Source organism: Molossus molossus, unplaced genomic scaffold (assembly GCF_014108415.1).
Source record: "Molossus molossus isolate mMolMol1 unplaced genomic scaffold, mMolMol1.p scaffold_m16_p_4, whole genome shotgun sequence".
In the NCBI taxonomy this organism is placed as follows: Eukaryota; Metazoa; Chordata; class Mammalia; order Chiroptera; family Molossidae; genus Molossus; species Molossus molossus.
In genome coordinates this window covers 117,529,687-117,551,639 of record NW_023425377.1, presented here as the reverse complement: position 1 = coordinate 117,551,639, position 21,953 = coordinate 117,529,687, and the positions used below count along the sequence as shown (strand labels likewise).

The following is a 21,953-nucleotide window of genomic DNA, read 5'->3' as shown; positions in this document are numbered from 1 at the left end:
GCGTTTCCAGGTCTGTGTTTTGTGTTTCCCTGTGTGCTTCTGCTGAACCCTGGAGCACGGCAAAGCTCCTGCACACCCAAGGATGGTAACTGCCCAGCGGGGGGATGGAGGCTGGTTTACAGCACAGAGCGCGGGAGTGAGTCCTGGAGAGAACATGTGCTTCGGGCCCCTCGCGGCTTTCTAATGCCCGCTGTGAGCTCTGGGGGCACCACTGTGCAGGTGGAATGCAGTGTGACCACAGGACTTCTTCTTTTTTACGATTAAATGAGATTTTAAATGTAAACTGGCTGCCATATTGTTTGTAATACATTGATTTTTCAATAAAATTTATTTTCTTATTAAAACTGATTTTATTATTTTCCTTCCATGGTTATCTAATAACGATCTGTTTGTATTTCAGTGATAGATGTTTGAAAATTCAGTATCCACAGCAAAGCCGGTTTATGTGACGACAAAGTTGATTTAGAAGTTCATCATAATGCTTGCTGCCAAAGGAAAGCATAGCTCCTCCAAAGGCAGCAAGGCGGGCTATTCCTTTCAAAGCGACAAGTATTTGGTGCCCTTGCTTACACATATATGGGATCCAACTCTCGCTGACTTGAAGCTTTAAAATTCCAAAGGAAGTACACTTAAAATTAGGATGTACAACAGAATCCAATGCCACCAGGCTACTGAAAATCACATACAACTCTAAAGCATGGATTTCTCCCTTCCTGACCATGGTGAAAAGGCATTTACATCAAATTAAACTAATGTTAGGTAAAAAATAAAAATCCTGAACTGTTTCAACCATACTTTTAAAATTATAATTAAAATGGTCCTATTTTACTAGTTCATAAAAATAATTAGAGCCCTGGCCAGTTTGGCTCAGCGGTTAGAGTGTCGGCCTGCAGTCCAGAGAGACCCGGGTTCGGTTCCCTCTAAGGGCATGTGCCTCGGTGGCAGTTTGTCCCCGGGCCTGGTTGGGTTGTGCGGGTGGCAGCCACTCGATGTGTCCCTTCCATGTCGATGTTTCTCTCTCTCTTTCTCTCTTCCTCTCTCTCCCTCCCACTCTCTCTGAACAAAAAATGGGAAAAAATGTCCTCGGGTGAGGATAAAAAAAAAATTAGATACGCATCACACTGAGTACAAGAAATGGGTCAGAGGAAGTGTTCCCTGGACTATGGCACTTACATGTCCCATTCATTTGATTTTAAGTGAAAACGTTTTTTATAGCAAAGGGGATAATTTTCTTTCCCTTCATTTTATTTTCATTCTCAATCGATTAGGGCTTCTCAATATCAATAAATTTCTAATGATAGAATGAATGTAGTTATTTCCTGATTCATGTTCTAATACAAAATACTGTCAGTAGCTTTTGGTAATAATTAAAGTCAGGAGGCACATACAGCAAGATTTTATTTCTACTGAGATATCATCTAATAGGGAAAGTTGCTTTTGAAAAAATGTCCCTTAATGCCTTTTATGTCTATACTTTCATAATGAATTTGTTATCTTAACTGTCTAAAAATAAAAAGAAGAATGTATTGATTATATTTGGTTTCAAAACAAATACATCCACAGTCATAATTTTATTGTTTCAAGTGGGGTAAAACAAAATAATTCAAATAAAATAAACTGTAAGAAAACAAGCCAGCACTACAACACAGTCCTGAAACAATTAGAGTTCATAAGTAAATTACAAAGATGTAAACACTAGGGGAACGATAGATGTTTTTAATACTAAATCATGATAATTAAATATGTACAACTTTTTTTCAAAAGTGCCTTTAGCTGTTTTTCTGGAATTTTACAGACATTGGTTAAAATTTCTTTTCCATAGCGAATGATATTTTCTATTACTATACAAATACAAAGGCCTGGGTTTCTCGTGTCTCCAGTTCTATTATTTTTACATTGCCTGCTTATTTTGTTCATGACAACTGAAATAGTCAAAGCAAAATATGAAAAATAGGTCTTCAGATGGCAAATGATTTTATCTGAAAATAGCATATGATTTAACCCCTAGTACTTCTCAAAGGCCAAAAATAGTACAAGATTTGGATTCCATGTTGTACCTGAATTCAACATATTTTTTAAAAATGTTATATTACCTTTGTCTTTTGGGATTCGAAATCATTGTGAAATTTCCCTGCAAGTACTTATATTTGATCATCAGAATTCATTTCACATAGGTTAGCAACAACTTCGTAAAAGAAAGTGACCGAGAATTGGGCTAGAATGAACAAGTGTAGTAGGCAAAACAGTAACTTCCTTATCATTATCTTCATACTTCCCTATTTTACATAAAATTACAGTCCTTACTTGAATTTTCCATAGGTAGACACACCTTTTAAATATTCTCTGTGCATTTATCAGCATCTATCCAACTGGTTCTAAAGACTAGTTCAAAAGATGGAAATTTACTTTTAATACGATCCACTGATTTTATAAATCACTGTATTGATAACTGAATTGTCATCTAATTGAGGCAGGGGCACAGGAAAAAAGCATCAGCCTGAAGAGCTTTCTCTAAGCCATGGTCCACAGCCGAAACAAACAGTGCATTCTTGTTTACACGAAAGAAGTACTTCTTTAGACCCTCTATAAACTGGATTTACAGCTACAATCATTTTTCTCATTGGCTGCTCTCATATACTAAGGACCCCGCCATGATTCAGGATCTGCTTTTCCATGCACTCTCATCAGGCAGTGTTCGAACTGTATTTGCATATCTCAATGCAATTACATTAAAATTATTTTTAATCCAGCCCTGGCCGGTTTGGCTCAGCGGTTGGAGCGTCGGCCTGCGGTCCTGAGAGACCCGGGTTCGGTTCCTGCTAAGGGCACGTACCTCGGTTGCAGTTTGTCCCCGGCCCTGGTTGGTCGTGCGGGTGGCAGCCACTTGATGTGTTTCTTTCACATCGAGTTTCTCTCTCTCTCTCTGTTCCTCTCTCCCTCCCGCTCTACCTGAACAACAACAAAAAAATCATTTTTAATCCAAACTGCATTTTTTCCTTCTCCTTCCCTTCTCATCTGAATCGTTCTGCCCTCGTTTGCGTAACATTATGTGTCTTATTTTATTTTTTCCTTGTTTATGATTTGAGAACAAACTTTATAATCCATTTAATGAAAACCTCTGTGGAGGACAAGCATAGGCTCACAGCCAGGAGGCAGTGTGGAGGTATTTGAAAAGACTCGAACATAAACGCTCTAACTTTTCATCGCAGCCTCAAGAGCTTGCGGATGCAGGTAAACACATGCATGGTCTTTCCCAAGAATGACTAGTAGTCAGTTGTATTAGACTCTGGTGCCTCGATGAGCCCATCTGACATAAAGTCATTCTAAAATGCCAAAGTAATTCTGATGTCAGGCTATCTATAGGTAAGTAGTGTTTAGACGGAACAAAGAACTTTACAATAAAGGAAACGGGCTAAAACAAATTGCAGACGTTTTTTTCTACTTAAAAAAGAAAAAGGAATAAAGTTAACAGGAGAAACGCAGGCTAACATAAACAATGAAAAACAGATAAATAATTAAGTCCCAAAGGATGTTTATAGGAATGAAAATAGACATTTTAAAAATGTAAATTTAGAGCTACTGCTTAATTTTCCTGTCGATGTATAGCTTGTTTCCTTCTTAGCAGCTCTGCAGTATTGCTGAGTGAGTAAACCAAATGTAAATGAGGCTACTGAAGCATAAATGGAGACCTAAGAGGTGATAAACATGTTATGCTAATATACAAAGAGGTCTTTGAAGGTCTTGAGAAAAAAAGTACATAAGGTTCAACATAGAGTTATCTATTTGGTCCCTGAGACTTGATAGAAATTATACTAAAATAAAGAAAAACAGATTCTTAGTACTTTTTAAAATGTCTTTTTCTATGAAGTGAATAACATGTTTTCACAAATGGTATAATTCTTTAGTCCTATAATAAGTATTCCTTATATCCATTATATCAAACAGGCATATTCCTGCTACTAGACATTTGCAAATATTTAGTTTTGAAATTTAAACTCCAGTGAAGAAATTATTGAAAAGGTGGTTCTAAAATAACAACCATTTCACTCTGTGTTGAATATGGCAGTGATTATGTGATTTTTACATATCCAATCACTGGCTAGTCAATATCGAAATCTTTCTAAGACATAAAATGGCTGTGGATTTATTTTGTGTTGGGAAATGATTTTTATTTAGAAAATAAACTTAGTAAAATGTGCACATAGAAACACACACATATTTTATTCAGTTATGTTAGCTGAAATTCTGATCGTTTTTATTTTGAGTTTATCTTGGCTTCATATATCACTTCTTAACTTGATAACAACTATAATAATCACTCCAAAGGTTATATTCATAAAATACAAATTACTAAATAAAAAAAAGCTGACGTATTCTTTTGAGATTTCCAAATCATTAAAGTAGATTAACTACATATGCAATATAATTAGGGTAAATGTATTTTAATTCAGGTTAAAATATTCTCAGGTCTAATGACCACAAAATTACTCATATAAAATGATAAAAATGATAAAATGATTGAAATATACATTTTCAATTAAAATGCAATACAATAATTCAAACAAAATAAGCCTATTTCTTCAATATAGGAAATGTATTATGAAAAAATAAATGAAATTCAGACGCAGTAATCAAACCAGTGAAGTATGCTATACTTTCATTTTACCTTGATAATGAACACAACAAAAACATTGTTACAAAATAATGCACTTTGGTCCCATACATCAGTATCTCTCACATAAGCCACTGTGCTGTTTCGCGTTCGCGTTTGGACTACGAACCCCAGCTTGTGTCAGAGAGCAGGTCAGAGCCCATATTTTTAACTGCAAGCTGACCCAGTCTAAAACTTTAAACATACTTTTTCAGCTTAATTTTTAAAAATATAACATGAAATAATAAATAGTAAATATTCTTGCTTGAGAATGATTCCTGGTTTAAATTTAAAGTAAAGGCAATGTCTATGACCACATTCTTTAAAACTTAATCCCAAGACATATTTCTGATCCTACGCAATTTACCAAGGACTTAACCATTTGTTAATATTTATTTCTCAGGAATGAAAACTGATAAATTACCTGGAAAACAAAGATCAAGTAAGTAAACATGATAACCTTTGTACAGATGTATGTATAAAACATTCATTACATACATAATCATAAGCTAAGAGACAGATAAAGAAATTCAATTTGATCCAGAAAAACCATTCTATCATTTAAAAAAATTATACAGATGTCCGGCTTTGCTTATAACATAGGATTTAGAAATTATCCCCTTCTACGGTATCTAATGGTCAGAGATCATTGTGTGTGTGTGTGTGTGTGTGTGTTTTCCTGGAAATGATATTGAGGTAAAAATTTGAGTGCCGCCTGACGGGTGTGGCTCAGTGGTTGAGTGTTGACCCATACACCAAGAGGTTACCGGTTTGATTCCCAGTCAGGGCACATGGCCAGGTTGTGGGCCCAATCCCCAGTGGGGGGGCGTGCAGGAGGCGGCCATTTGATATTCTCTCTCATCCGTTCTCTCTCATCCATGTTTCTATGTCTCTCTCCCTCTCCCTTCCTCTCTCTCTAAAACCAATAAAGTAAAAAATTTTTTTAATCTTTAAAAAAACAAAAGAGAGATTCCCTTCCATTTTCAGAGAGCGTGGGCTAGCAATTCGTAATGCTCACCAGTTCCACTTAAAAAAAAAAATTGAGTGCAAATAACAATTTTGAAGTATGAATGTCACTAGTGGAGATGTAAGAAAATGATAGGGAAGAAAAAACAGTCATAAAGGGTGTATTACAGTTAGCTATTGTTATTGGTGGAACTATGGTATCCCCCTTCCCTACTAGGTGCTGGGGTTTGGATCCTTATAATATCTCAAAATAAAAAATAAAAAAATGGTTTTCGGAGACTAGCACAGGAGGATGAACTTTTATTTGCATGTAATTGCATCTTGGGGTTTCCAAAGTCCCATTTCCCTTAGTCCAGTCCTGGAAGAAGTGCAGCTGGGGATTCAGTAGAGCTAGAATCAAAGCCAGTGTCCAGAGTTCCCATTCCATGTTGTAACTGAGTCCAGTTTACCAGTAGTTTAGTTGCAGCTCATTAGTCCATTGTGGGGTCCATGGGGCTGTGCGCCATGTGGACAAATGCAGGAGAGTAAAAGCCCCACAAGCCAGGAGGGCCAGGAGCCAAGAGTCAAGAGCACAAGAAAGCAACAGCAGGAACTTTGTTTAGGGGATTAAATATCTGAAATATTCTCATGCTTGCAGTGGCCATGCCTCCTCTGGCCAATGACCTGTGCCCAGGCGTGACTGAAGGCACGTACCTTCCCTATGTCACCAGATTCACTGGGCATGCCTCTGTTCTCTACCCTGTCCAGTCCCTTCCCCGGCGATCGGTGGGGAATCAACCTGGGAGAGTTAAACTGCAGAGTCCTGGCAAAGCTGCACAAACGACTTGCCTGAACTATTTGGCCTTCCTTTTGCTCCCTTCCAGTTATTCAAAGCTAGGTTAATTATAATGACATCACTATCACAGTGGGCAACTGGAATTTACTCTACAGAAGCTCTAGAAAGTATAAAATCACACCTCAAAATTCTTTCACTTGAGAGGCAAGGGAGTTGTATTATTTTCATATCAACTCCCAGAGGGTTGTGAATGTTCCTTAATGTTATTGCTTCTTAAAGGTTGGTAACAATGTATATATATACAACAAAAACCAAGAAACTACAATATGATGGCTTGTATGTAAGCACCCCTGCTGCTGTAGTTGGTCCTGAGGCTGACCAACACTGATATTCTTTATATTTCTCTTCTGCTCATACCAGAATTTCTTCTACTTGAGTCAGCGCTTCGGCTAGCAAAGAGGACTTGCCCAGTTTGGTAAATCATACCTTCATGCCTGAGGTTCCAGTCCTCTGGTTACCGTGTCTTATTCAGACTCTTTCCTACAATTGCCACTTAAGATTTTTGTCTCAATGGAGATGTTAGCATAGGCAGCTAGAAATTAACGAAAAAGAAGGGATCTAGACTGGCTGGGCCTGATTGAGTCTGGAAGTTACACTTGATCATGCTTAAAAGTCTGAGGGCTACAGCTTCAGACACCCCAAGGGATCTGATTCCCTGCCAAAGGATTAACAACCCTCTAGCCCCCTGCCAGGAAAGAAGACCCAGCTTTCCAATCTCCCAGCTGTACAACTGGTCCACTGGCCTGGACTACGTTGGGGAGGAATAACAATAAAGGGGATTTTCCCTGCTGGGCCCATGAGCAGTATGAAACAAGATCGTGCTGGAGGAGGTGAGCACGTGGGCAGTAGAAACCAGATGATGAACAGAACTCTGGGACATGTGCAGTAGAAGCCAAGATGGCAAACATAAAGGGGAGGTGTCTAGCCTGGGAAAAGTATCAGATTGGATGGTGGCATGAAACCCTGGAAGATCTAGGAGAGGAACTGGTTATGGGGAGGACCCAGCACAAGCCTGTGAAGAGCCAGGAAAGAGATTGGTTAGTTTGAAAGAAAGCTTATCCTTTCCTAAGCCTGGGGTAATATAAGCAAAGCTTCACAAAGGCCCATCTTGGTAGCATGCATTTGTGCATTTATTTGCCCATTTGTTCACGTGTTCTCTTGTTGCAGCCTTGTGGTTCCAAGCTTGGGCAGGCTCCAAGCACAGTCCTGAGCACAGCCAGGAACAGAGACTAAGCTAGGCTAGGCGGATAGGGACAGAGACTGAGCTGGACTAAGCTTTGGCTTGGACTCAACCAAAGTACGGCAGCTGCAGGTGCCCTGTGAATGCCAGGTAATGGCATAACATCTCTGGACCCTGACTTTTCTTCTGGGCTTGGTTTAAGACGAGGCTGGACTTCTTCCACAGCAGGACAGAGCTTGTTACAGTCTGAGATAATCAGAGACACACAGCCAAATTGTAAAGGCGCGCTTTATCCTCTCCAGAGAGCTGTGGAGGGCATAGTCTCCCCTCAGATCAACAGCCAGATTCTTCTTGCTAGTCCGATTTTAAAGACAGAAGTCCCCCCCCCCCACACACACACACACTGATACAACAGTGGGCGTGGCAGGGATTACAGAAGTCAAAATTAGCATTATTCACCAGGCTCAGGGATACCTATAAATGCCTCCCAACACGTAGGGAAACTACAGCCTTAGGCAAAATTCCTTTACTTCTAGGGGTTATTAACCTATTATTGGAAAAACCTTGAGGAAGGTCCATTGATGATAAAAATGGAGTCATTTAGCCGCCTCAGCCTCAGGGTCCAGGTCAAGCCGGGCCACCTGGTCATGTATGAGACACTGGGCACTCGGGGACAGGCCTGGTTTCTACTCCAACAAATCTTAGCACTGCTTCTCATCTCCCTATGTGTGGGTCCCTGAAATGCTTCTCTTGTGACTCCTTGAAAGAGCCCTATTTCCGCCGGCAGCACTAAGTACCTTAAGAAATCTCCTTAGCTCCAAACATACTTCTTCCTGCCCCGTTACACAACAGCAACCCTACCTCCTCATGATAATTGTAGTCACTTATTTCTGCCATAGTAACTCCTTTTTTGGGGGGCATGGGGGGGGCCTTAAAATACCTAAATTGAGTCAATAATGGTAAGGGTTTTTTTGTTGTTAAACCTCACCTGAGGATATTTTTTCTATTGGATTTTAGAGAGAGCAGAAATGAGGGAGGGGGTGGGAAAGGAAACACCAGTGAGAGAGAGACACATCCATTGGTTGCCATGCACCCTGACCAGGGCCTGGGATCAAACATGCAATCCAGGTACGTGCCCTTGACCGGAAATAACCTGTGACCCTTCGGTGTGAGGGCCCACACTCTATCCACTGAGCCACACTGACCAGGGCAATAATGATAAATTCAGTGAGGTCCTTAATATGGTCTTGAGTAAACATGTCCCTCCCCTCAGAACCATGATTTCAAGTTCAGAAGGCCAAAAGTTGCACAATAAGACAAACATTACTCAGATATGTCACTGGGAACAATGGTGAGAAGGTGCTAAGACAAAGATATTCTATCCACTGGGGATATTACAGGTATTAGAGTCAAAGGATTTCATGAACATTGTGCTCATGTTGCACCAATTTTGCCACATTGTAGATTGCTTTTCCAAGGCACTTTTAGGATCCCAATGTAATAAATCACAAGCTCTTAGCCCTCGAGTAGATTTGCTGGCCAGAGAAGGGATACACATTGCCACACCCGTGTCAACGCAAAAACTGCACCAAGGTTAAAAGGCAAGAAAGACCTCATTTAAGATTATTGCAACAGGGAACTAGACTGAATTCAGCTCTACTTAAACAAAAGGTGGGAGACATTTTAAGCATTGGGGTGAGTGGTAGAAAAGTATTAGAGGACGATGGGAGTGAATGTGTGTGTTTGCTCAGTAATTAGGTGATTTGCTAATTCTTGCCTATTGAAGTTAGGTTCCTACCCTTTCCCAGATGGGGTAGAAATAGGGTGTTATCTCCTTTGATGTTTACATTTCAAAGAGACAGCTTTCAGGTCCTTGAGAAAGGTATTTTCTGAGTTATAAAACTGGCAAGAGGCTCTGAGAAGATTTACATACATTTCAAAGGGACAGTAAAAGAATTTACAATTGAAAACTGTCTGAGGTAAATGCTCTAAGAAAAGGCAGATTAGAAACCTACAGTCAGGAAGAAACGTGTCTAAAGTTTAGTGTAGTGGAAGGAAACTATAAGGTCGTTTTAGTCACCCAGAATATATATAGCAATCCAGCATGGATTTATTAGTTATCATTCAAGGGTGCAAAGGACTCGATGCGACCAATCTGTCACATGGTGGCTACCCGAACTCCTCAAAATAGAGTCATACAATAACTTAACTTTAGTCTCCACTTCTCATTGGTTGAGCATTCGGCATTAGCGATATCTATTACAGGCCCAGTGAGCGCGAGTGCACACTGGGCCCAGGCATATTACCGAGGCTACTATTTAGTTATTCTTTATATTTGGACGAAGCGTAAGCCTGACAGTGGTAAAGGACAGAACATTATTGTTGCTTCCTGTTTGGTTTTTGGTTTTATTATTTGGTATTTTCGCAATGCTACAATGAATAAACATGTATATATCTTTGCTCACTTATGCAGGCCTATGTGTAGGACTGGTTTTGCTTGAGTTCTTTAGTCAATTATTCTTGTACTGATATTCTGTAGATAATTTTGATTAGTTACTTTAATTAAGCTGAATTCAGTGATGGAGATGTTTCAAAGCTGGGCTAGCTACAGTTCCATTAATGGCCATGTATTTTTTTCTGTTCCCTTTGACTCCTGGGGTATAGATCTTCCAAGCTCCAACTCAATCTACAGAACCTTCTGACCCTTGGTATTCATGGACTCCTGGGATTTGTGTTAGAGTTAGCAATAGGGTGTAATTAGTTAATTAAATTTACATGGCAGCAATACCTGCACATGAATCACGATTTCACTTCAAGAATGTTTTTTTAATGTTTTGTAACATTCTTCGTAATGGCCAAAACTAAAAAATAACCCACATATCCATCCATAAGCAGTTGAAGGGATACATAAATTTTAGTATATTAATAAATGAGACATTACACAGCCATGAAAACGGGGATGGATATACAAACATTATGTTAAGTAACTGAAGTCAGACCCAAATAAACACATACTATTTTATTCCATTTAGATAACTAAAAAGCAGCCCAAACTACTGTATTGTGTTAGAATTACGGACAGTGTTGACTTTGGGAAAAGAAAGAGGAGGCTGGAATTGGAAGGGACATGAGGGACATGAAAGGGACTCTAAAATGCTGACAAAGTCCAGTTCTTGGTCTCTTTGTGATTACACAGACATATGTGTGGAAATCATGGAGCTGTACAATGGCATTATATATACTTTATGTGTGTGTATTTTGACTCACAACAAAAAATAAAAAAAATCTAAGATCTCAAAGTTGTGTATGAAAATGATTATTTCCCAAAACATGGTTAGACTTTACCCTGTATTTGTAAAAATTGTTTTACTTGAAATTTTCTTTGTTCTACAGAAAGAACATATTATAATAAGAATAAAATAAACAAGTATAGAAAATTTCTTCTGATATTAACTTCTATTAATTAAATATTCTTTCTAATAATTTAAATATTTTCCTGGTCATTGACGCCTTTTTATTTTGTACACAAAACCACTGAGGATCTTGTCTGTAAACACCTGGGAGGTTACACCATGGATACACATAGCTGCAGACACTTGCTGATAAACCAAGTGAGAAAAACAATGAGTTGGGTTAATCTGAGTATTACAGAACTAGGTAAAAGGTCAAAGGTTCTTTCTGAGTCTTTTGTTTCTTTAAAACAATCAGCTTAAAATTAGTATCCCAAAGGCATATTTTGGGTAGCTAATTCTGGTGCCCATCATAGCTTAAGACATTGAGTAACTATGGAAAGATTAGAACAATTCAGGTGAAATACCACGGTGGTATGGTTAGTAGTTGCTGTGTTTTACAGTTATTTTAATGTTAACTAACAAAAACAAAGACAGCTTTGAGAACAGAAGATAAAGATTTCTGTAATTTGAATTTGTAAACTAAAAGCGAAACGAGCTGATTCTAATAATTGTACAATGTGTTACCCAATTACAAACTTTAAAACATTGCAATTTTTAGTGTCTCGTGTCAGAAACACCACATTCAGAATGAGCCAAGGTACTCTTTAGCAGAAATGTTGAATTACAGTTTGCCTAAGGAATACCAGGATTATTCACGTTTGCATACTTATATTAATAGTACATTTCTACAAGGTTTGTGGTGTAATTGGAACTTAAGCAACATTTGTAAAGTGTTATCTGTCAGAGCCTGAAGAGACCCAAAGAGAATGTATGTCATTATGCAAAATTACTAATTAAGTACAAGTAATTTAGTAGATAATTTACATGTTCATTTTACAATAGAAATTATTTAGTTTTAGGGTTCTCTTTGTATTCCTCAAGTAATCTTGACCCAAGGGACCACAGACTGTTAAGAAGTATAAATTATAGAATGAGACATATGTTTAAGTGACTCACAGAGCCTTTGTTGTGGCTAATGATTCCTCTAACAGTAATTGCATAAGGAAAAACATTTCCTTTTTAAGTAAATAATGTTCATTACTTCTTAAATCTACTGTCACTAGACAACATTAATGTGGAAAAATGTCTACCTTCTTGATTAGCTCTCCAAGGACATCCAACAGCTTTAAATTAATATTGATCAAACAGAAACCATCATATCCATCAAAATGTTCTTACAAATGTGGATGCCCAGGAAAATAATAATGTTTCAATAGATTCTGGAAAGAAGAACACTACCCCAAAACATGCTGTATAGGCACACCTCATTTTATCTCACTCACTTCATTGCAACTCACTTACGTTGTGTTCTTTACAAATTGAAGGCAAGACCCTCTACTAGAAAAATGATTACGATTCATTGAATTGCAACGGTCTGGAACCAAACCCACAACATCTCTGAGGTATGCCTATAAATATACTGTAAATTATTAATATAAAATTATGTAGGAATGACTGATTTATTTTGTGGTTACTGTTAAGCACTGTGTCCACTGATAATCCTAAATATTTCTATATTAAAGATTTGTATCTGTATAGTCAAATGATGGTCATATTGTGTTAATAATTGTTACCTTAATGCTGCAGCTTTGGGGAGAAAAAGAAACAGCTTGCCTCCTTAAATTGATCATTTTTATCTAAATCATCACAAAGCTCCATGAGGGTAGCGATTCTGCTTATTCAACAGCTTTCGTTGAAGTGGCGATTTCCTCCAGTTATTCATTCTGTCTTCTTTAGTTTAATTTATTGTTGGTTTTCAATAACTTTTAAAAACTTGATGTTTAATTATTTCATATTACTTTTGTAACTGATATGGATCTATGTTTAATGCTATCAAATTTCCTCTGATCAGTAGTTTAGTTGTATCCCAGATTCTGGTGTGTCCTGTTAACATTTTGAGAAATGTTGCAGTTTGATGTGTATTTCCAGTCTTATCCAAGACTTAACACTGTCTGTTTAATTTCCAAGTTGAAAACCTTTTTGTTTTTCTTATATTTTTAAATTTTGTGCTACATTTCTAGAAAAGAGTTCAGAGAATGCCTTTTGTTTTACTTTTATTTTTTTAAATGTATTAAGATTCTCTTTGTGCAATAAAAGGGGTCCATTTTCATGAACAGTATCTGTTAAATGCAGTATCTTTATCTGGGTTAAAATTTCAATATATAAGGTCTAAATTATTGACAACAAATGTTGAGGACTTTAATGTCTACAGAAATTTTGCTCATTTGATCTGCCTTGCTTGGACCAAGGGAGATATATTCAATTTTATTTTTATAAATACACTTACTTTTATATTATTTATCAAATTGTACACTTAAAGTGTTCATGCTTTTCAATGTAGATACTATATTTTAATTAATAAAATTACTTTACATAAAAACTAACTAAATAGCTTTCATCAATATGTAGAGTCCCCCAAACATTTTTGCCCATACTTTCTTACGTCTGTGCTGCGGCTGTGTGTGCACGCACTCCCAAGCCAATGCCCAGTGATAGATTTGGTAGGGTGCAGTTACTGCTGTGAAACATTCTTTCTATACCCCAGAGTTCTTTTTTTTAATCCTCGAGGATATTTTCCCATTGATTTTTAGAGAGAGTGGAAGGGGGAGAGAGAGAGAAATATAGATGTGAGAGAGAAACATCAATCAGTTGCCTCCCGCACGACCCCTACCAAGACTGGGAATTGAACCTGCAACCCAGGTATGTGCCCTCGACTGGAAGTCAAACCCATGACCCTTCGGTCCAAGGGCTGATGCTCTAACTGCTGAGTCAAACTAGCCAGGGCCATACTTCATCTTCCTGATGACCGAGGAATTGCTCTGCTGTTTCTCTTACAACGACAGCCCCGTTCCCAGCACGTGTTCTGTTAGCATAAGGTCAGATTTCCCACAAAGTAACACATCCTCGGACATGAAAAAGCATAGGTAGAAGAATGAGTTGATACTTAAAATAATAATACAATGCTAAAAAAATAACATTTTATTTCAAGGTGAACCTCCCTGACCTTTGCAAAAGACTTGTTTTTTATTCCTTACAACAGTATGCCATGTGGTCTAATAAAAAAACAAAAACAAAAAACAAAACAAACAAGCAAGAGCAAACAAAAAAAGTGCTGTTACCTTTGTAGAGTAATATCCTATAGGAAGCCTTTCTTGACACTTGTGAGGAAAAAAATACTTCCATTTTGAAAAGAAGATCTCTTACTTGCTTTGATGTGGTAATAAATCTCTCTTTTTTTGTTGTTGTTAACCATCACCTTAGGATATTTTTCCATTTATTTTTATTTTTAGACAGAGTGGAAGGGAAGGGAGGATGGAGGGAGGGAGAGAGGGGACGGGGGAGAGAGAAACATTCATGTGAGAGAGACACAACGATTGGTTGCCTCCTGCACCACCCCGACCAGGGCCAGGGATCAAACCTACAACCCAGGTATGTGCCCTTGACTGGGAATCAAACTCACAACACTTCAGTCCGTAGGACGATGCTCTAACCACTGAGCACCTAGCCAGGGCATCATTTTGTATTTCACAGACCAGTTGGAAGATTTCTTTTACCCCTGTGACACATAGTATGCTATCTGATAAAAAGTTCAAGCTTTGAGCGAGGCAGGGATTAACTTGACATTTTTAAAGGAGTTGAAATAAGAACAGTTTTTTTCCAGCATGTTGAGCAATGGAAACAGTAGCATAAGAAAAGAATGAGCCCTAGCCGGTTTGGCTCTGCAGTGAGTGTCAGCCCATGGACCACAGAGTCTCGGGTTCCACTCCATGCCGGTCAAGGGAACGTACCTCGGTTGTGGTTCATTCCCCAGCCCTGGTCGGGGTTGTGTGGGAGGCAACCCATCAATGTGTCTCTCTCACATCAATGCCCCCCCCCCCCCACATACACACACTCTATCTAAAGATAATTAGAAAAATATCCATGGTTGAGGATTATTTTTAAAAAAAGAATGAAAAGGTAGACAGGGACCAAAACATTCAAAGTCCTCTAGGTCATGGTACAGATTTACACCTGACTACCTAACTTTAAGAGCAAAGGAAGGCCACGGGAGGTTTCTAAACTAATGGCATAACTGAATTTGTATTTGCCAAAATTACTCTGGGCAAATAAAAATAAGATGACCATATAACTTCAGCACCAATCACTTTTTACCAGTTGTAATCTATATAATATATGTCATTTGTATAAGTACCATGTATGGAATATTAGTGAATAGAGTAGTGAAAACTACTAGATTATCATTTCTAACACCTCCCTTGATAATTTAGTAAAATAATGATGTCAAAATAATCTAGTTATAATTCCAAATTCTGGCTTGCATTCAAATTGAGACACTTCTTTAATTAACAACGATTTGCTGGAATTACTTTTACAAAGGCTGACTTTAACTTCAAGGAACTAGGATTGGCAATATGTCAAAACCGCAGTGCATTGGTATGCCACTGGCACATTTACAAAGATAAAATGGAATGTAAATCAAAACTGTGATTCACTACAGACTGTCAGATATGGTTTCCTGAGATAAGCAAATCTCATTGGAAATACCAATTTAAAAACACACATACACAAAAACACAACAATGAATCATAGCCAATATTCACTCTATGCAAAAAAAAAATGTGTTTTTTTAATAACAGCCACCATTTCAGTGGCATTGCCTTTGGAATTCAAATGTGCTCTTAGTATCTGGCAAAACTTCAAACTTGGGATATCTGTAATATCTAAGGTGATGTAAATATAAATGGGTTAACAAAATCTGATGCAATATAATTGTACAAACTGCCAATACCTCAGAAGCTAAGCATTTTCTCTACTATGGCAAAGAATGTCACTAAGAGGATCCTTTTTCTTCTTTTGCTTGATGTATTCAATTATTTCATTCAGGAAAACTTCAATATAGTTAAAAGCATTCTGTGAACTCTTAACATGAGCATGAGACAAAACCAACACATAACAATAAATATTTCCTCTCAGCAAACTTGCACATAATCTGACCTTAACAAACTCAAATCCTAGTGTATTGTAACTCAAAATTCCCCAGATCTAGATTTTTAAAAAATATACATTTTACATGGTTAAAAAGTGTGAGTTATACCACATCTGTGTAGTATAGAACATACATATTGAAAAGCTTTAGGTAAGTCTAGTTTTGCTAATTCTTGTAATTTAAAAAATATACATTTTACATGGTTAAAAAGTGTGAGTTATACCACATCTGTGTAGTATAGAACATACATATTGAAAAGCTTTAGGTAAGTCTAGTTTTGCTAATTCTTGTAATTTAAATGTACTAAAGGACCTAATAATAAATCCTTTAACAAAGAAAATGAGCACCCAGTACTTTCTTTGTGGCTATTTTTTATATATTGGGACCATTGTGTATATAACTTTTTACTAAATGTAGATTTATTTGAAACATTCCTATGTGTAATCTGTTGATAATTAATTTTGGTGGAAACCCATTTAAGTGACTAAATTGCATCTGACCTGTTCAGATATAATTTTAAGTAGATGCCTAATTTAGAACTAATAAAGTATAATTATGTAAAAACACCAGTCCCATTACCAAACAAAAATGAAATTAATTTCATATAGAGTATATTGCATAATATATTGCCTATGATTGTATGGCTTGAGATACAGGTTAACTCAACTGTTGGAAACTATTTCTAGGGAGAAAATGTGATTTTAAAACCTATTTGTGAGTAAAGTTAAAGAAAAAATAAAATATTAAATATTGAAATTCAAAATTAGATATAATGAAAAGCATCCAGAATTTAGTAGATGTATACCCTTACTTCCATTTCTACTCGTTTCCTCCTGTCCTGAGCCCTTTCTACGCAGAACTTGAAAAGTCACTCCTTTCTACATTTTAGTGGCAGATCTTGTTGAACCTGTATCCCAAGACTGGACAATGAAAGCTGGGAGGGAAGGCTGTCTCTAGGAAAGGCATTGCCTGCATGTTGCTGTGTCCCAGCGTGATGATGAATTCCTGTAATCATCTTGCCACTTGCCCGAAGACAAAGCTAAGAAGATATGGAGGTGGAGGAGCCAAGAGACTCCAAGAGAAATGGCTTTGAAGTCCTGACATAGTATGTCTGAAGATATCATTCTAAAAATTCTGAGTATTTTGATAGATAAAATTTCCTTTTGTAGGGTGAGTTGAGAATTTCTGTTACTTGAAGCCAAAGATATCCTAAGGATATTGAATTTGTTCTATCTTGTAAAATGTAGATTTAAAATATTCTTTTTGTCTGGCTAGTGTGGCTCAGTGGTTGAGCATCAACCCATGCACCAAGAGGTCACCTGTTCGATTCCTGGTCAGGGCACATGCCCAGGCTGTGGGCCCGATCCCCAGTGGGGAGCATGCAGGAGATGGACAATCAATGTTCTCTCTCATCGATATTTCTCTCTCTCTCTCTTCCTCTCTCTCTCAAATCAATAAAGGAAAAAAATATTTTTAAATATATATAAAAAAAATATTCTTTTCTCTACCTACTGTTTTTTATCTATTTTTTAAAAATTACATTAGGAGACATATTTTCAATTACAATACAAGTAAGCTAATTCTAAATCCTCGACAATTTTACTTCAACAATTCAAAAGTATCTTTAAAATATCAATTGATAACTTGATCTATATTAGTTCTTCTCAATCATGATTCCATAATTATGAGTAAATTAAAAAAGAAATGCAAGTTCATATGAGAGTTGGTCTTTAAAATATGTGTAGCTTCATTTAAAAACCCAAGTTCTTTGCGGAAAGAAAACTGATCTTTGAAAAATTAGCAACACTTAAAAATTCAGTAAGTAGAAATCATTTTCAGACAAGTCTTTGCCACTGAAAGATTAGACTTTATTTCTTTTCAATATGGACTTACAAAAATAGTAAGAACACAAAAATACCAATTCTAAGCCACTTTAAATAAAGTTCATTTTTAGCAACGATAAATTTCCTTTGAAAAATAAAACGTTAAAAGGCACATTTATGGAATTGGCTGTCCATGCAAGCAGATCTACACGGCGAACTTGGCGAGGTGTGTGCAGGCGGGACAGGAGAGGCAGCAGCTCCAGGCATCTCTATGTAAATCAGCTCTTACTAGAATGCTTATCAGAAAAGTGAAGACTCTTCTTATGTAACCAAGGCACTAAGACACACAACATTAAATTTTCTTGAAAGTATCAACCTCTATTAACAAGTAGAATGACTGGATCTTATTACACACAAATACACACAAAATTTACAATAAGCAAAATTTAAATAAATTAATCACACAATTCCACAGGATCATATCTTTTTGTAAACTGACTTAGTTATTTCCTATGGTAAATAGTTAAAAGTAAGCAATTTCTAATAAGCAATTTCTACCACATGATAGATTATTGTGCCATGAAATTATGGTTATAATTCATCTAGACATCTTACATTATATCCTATTAATTCTTTGTGCACATACAAGAGAACACAGTTCCCTGATATTTTGGTAATCCATTTATAAGCCTTATGAAATATTGTTCAAATATTTGAACATTGTGATAGACTGGATTATCAAGAAAGAGATGTCAAGGCTTGACACACCCACCATACTTCCCATTTTGTTGCCTGGTACCCTTTCTTTAAAAATCTGCTTTTGAGGTAAATACTTCTCAACACAGTGATTCAGAGAAACAATGAATTAGAGCTGGCATGAGTTTCACACAGATTCTTACAATAGAGTACTGTTTACTGAAACACCTTAGTAAATATTGAAAAGCAAAAGATTTACTATAGTTTATGGATACCATACTTGATATATTTCTTTTGTACTGCTAATATACAAAACAGAAGATTTGACTATATGGCTACAGAAAATAACTAAGCTGATTGAAAACTAAAACAGCAACAAGACCAAACTATTTTCTAGACACCTTTGGTATGAGCAAGTCAGAATTTTAAAACAAATTATTTAAATGTAAATAAATAACCCTTGCCTGTATTTTCAAAGTGGATTTCAAACAGCATGTAGTAATAATTAATATAATAAAGCCCTTTTATACTCGATCTTAGCCAAAATGCCAAGAAGTGATTAAAGCCCTTTTTTTTAATCCTCACTCGAGGATATGTTTGTTTTTTAAATTGATTTTGAGAGAGAGAGAGAGAGAGAGAGAGAGAGAGAGAGAGAAACATAGATCGGTTGCTGTCCCCACATACCCTGAACAGGGATTGAACCAGCAACCTAGAGGTATGTGCCCCAACAGGAATCGAACCTGCAACCTTTTATGTTGGTGTACAGGAGGACGCTCCACCAACTGAGCCACCCCGCCAGGGCTTTTTAATTTTTTAATAGCCCTTTAAAAATGTATAAAAAGGATCTAAGTGATATAGATGAAAGGTGGTAGAGAAGGAAAAGTCTGGAAATGGGACTAAAATAAAAATTATGCCGGACAACAGGCTAATTGATATAATTTCAATTTCTCAGAAAGTCAATTAGTGAATTTCTGATCAATCAAGGCTAAAAGTGAACCTGAATGGGTTATATAGCTCTCATGGTCTAATAAACAGAGACAAGAGTTCTACGAATAAAGCAACTTCCACTTTTCTGAACCCTGAGACAATATCACTACATAGAACAATAGAAAACAGACACTAAGAAACATAGCTGTTAAGCATAGTTCCTATGTTCTATATATATATATGACTTATTATATAGGGTATCTGATAAACACTGAAGGCATGATATTAAGCTACATAGGTATGAAGAGAATTAAGAGCAGGCCAACTTCTTGTCACCTAAATTGATACAGTTTTGTAACTTAAGGAATGTTAAAGTTAAGGTTTTACTATTTAAGTCACAATTTTGATAACTAGCAAGCAAGTGGATTACAGTCAACCAATGGAAAGAATAGCAAAATATCCTATAAAGCAGGTTTGTAGGCAACACTAAAAACTTCCATCACTAATTTCAGCCATCAGAAAATCAATCATGTCATGATACAAATTTAAAATTAATTCAGTACTTCAAACATTAATTCAAAATAAAATTAGATACTGACTTTGTACTAGAAATTTTTTAAATTTTGGTTTCTTTAAAAAAACTTAGATGAGAAATAAAACAAAAAATCTCTTTGTAAAAATAAATTACTTTGCCATCCTTAGATAAAAGAACTATTCTGAGAATATTTTCTTAGAAGAAATTAAAGCTAGCGATATTAAAATAAGAAAGAAAATATGCAGTTCAATCAATTACCTAACTTCAGTTGGTTCAAAATATAAAATAAAAATGTAACTAATTTGACCTATTGCTATGAACACATCAAAATCAGAAAAAATAATACAATATTGTAATGAAAAGTTATGCCTCTGTAAAATGAACCAAGCTTCTAAGATTCATTTTTCTGAAAAAAAAAAAAAAAAAAAAAAAAAAATTTTTTTTTTATAGACAGACCTTTTATCACCAAGTTTACTAAACTAAGCAGCCATCACTGGGAATTAAACTCGAGGAGGACAATTCAGGCAGAGATCACTATCATTTCCCCACCTGCCGCATTCACGGCTGGTGGGGTCCATTCTCCTCTCCTAGGGCCGCTGGGCCACCGCGATGTGGAGGGCCTTGGAGCCCAACATGCGGCCATTCATCTCGGCCATCGCTTTACTGGCCTCCTCTGGGGAGGAGAAGCAGATCAAGCCATACCCTTTGCTTCGTCCTTCTTCCTGCATTACCTTAACTCTGCTAACTGATCCAAAGGAAGAAAATTCCCTGCGGAGCTCTTCTTCATCAATGGTCTCATCGAGGTTCTTAATATAGAGCTTCACGCCCCGGCAGCGCCACAACCTTTCCTGTCTCTGCTGCTCGAACATTTGCTTTAACTCAGCTTGTCGCTCGGCTTTCTTTTGTGCCCGGCCTACAAAAACCTGCTGTCCGCAGATGTCCCTCCCGTTCATGATGTCAACGGCCCTTTTGGCCGCCTCGTGGGTATCAAAACTCACAAAGCCAAAGCCTTTGGATTTCCCGCTGGCATCGGTCATCACCTTGACACTCAGGATCTTGCCGTATTGGCAGAAAATTTCCTTCAGTTTCTCATCATTCATGTCGTCTCCAAAGTTTTTGATGTAAACATTGGTGAATTCGTTGGCTTTATTTTGGAGCTCGGCCTCCCGATCTCTGCGGTTTTTAAACGGGCCAACGAACAGCCTGCAGTCCTTAAGCAGCGTCCCGTTCATCTCCTCGATGGCTCTGTCTGCGGAGGTCTGGTTCTGAAAGTGCACAAATGCATAACCCCTGGAGCCCTGGTCGTCACACATCACCTTGGAGGACAGGATCTTCCCAAAAACCGAAAAATGTTCATAAAGCGTTTTGTTATCAATGGATTTGTCCAGATTCTTGATGAACACGTTCCCAATTCCAGATTTCCGTAGGTAGGAGTCGCGTTGAGACCACATGAGCCGGATGGATTTGCCCTGAACCAGGTCAAAGTTCATTGTGTCCAGGGCCTTCTGGGCATCGGCCACGTGCAGGAAGTTCACATAAGCGTAGCCCAGGGAGTGGCGGGTGACCAGGTCCCTGCAGACGCGGATGGACAGCACAGTTCCCACCGTGCTGAACTTCATGAACAGCATGTTCTCGGTGACGTCTTCGTGGAGATCGCCCACATACAGAGAGGCCTGGCGGTACTTGGCTTCCACACTCATGCTGCTGCTCCCCTGGCTCGAGGGCCTGTCCCCTCACAGCGTTCCTGCAGGAGAGCGGCCAGGCCACCGCTGGGGCCCGGCTCACAGCGTGCTGGCCTCAGAATCACTGCTTGGAGCTGGAGAGATGGGGTTCAGGGGCAGCTCCCCTGGGCTCAGGCAGCACACTCATCCAAAGGCCCCCCAGCCACCGAGCAGGCCGCC

The 21,953-nt window shown here is 37.7% G+C and overlaps 1 protein-coding gene across 1 annotated transcript; it reads right to left on the bottom strand.

The window, feature by feature from the left end:
• Positions 1–20,639: 20,639 nt before the first annotated feature.
• On the bottom strand, positions 20,640–21,752 carry PABPC4L (poly(A) binding protein cytoplasmic 4 like). The gene has a single exon (XM_036241495.1). The coding sequence runs from the start codon at positions 21,750–21,752 to the stop codon at positions 20,640–20,642; it is 1,113 nt and encodes a 370-aa protein (XP_036097388.1).
• Between the last annotated feature and the right edge of the window lie 201 nt (positions 21,753–21,953).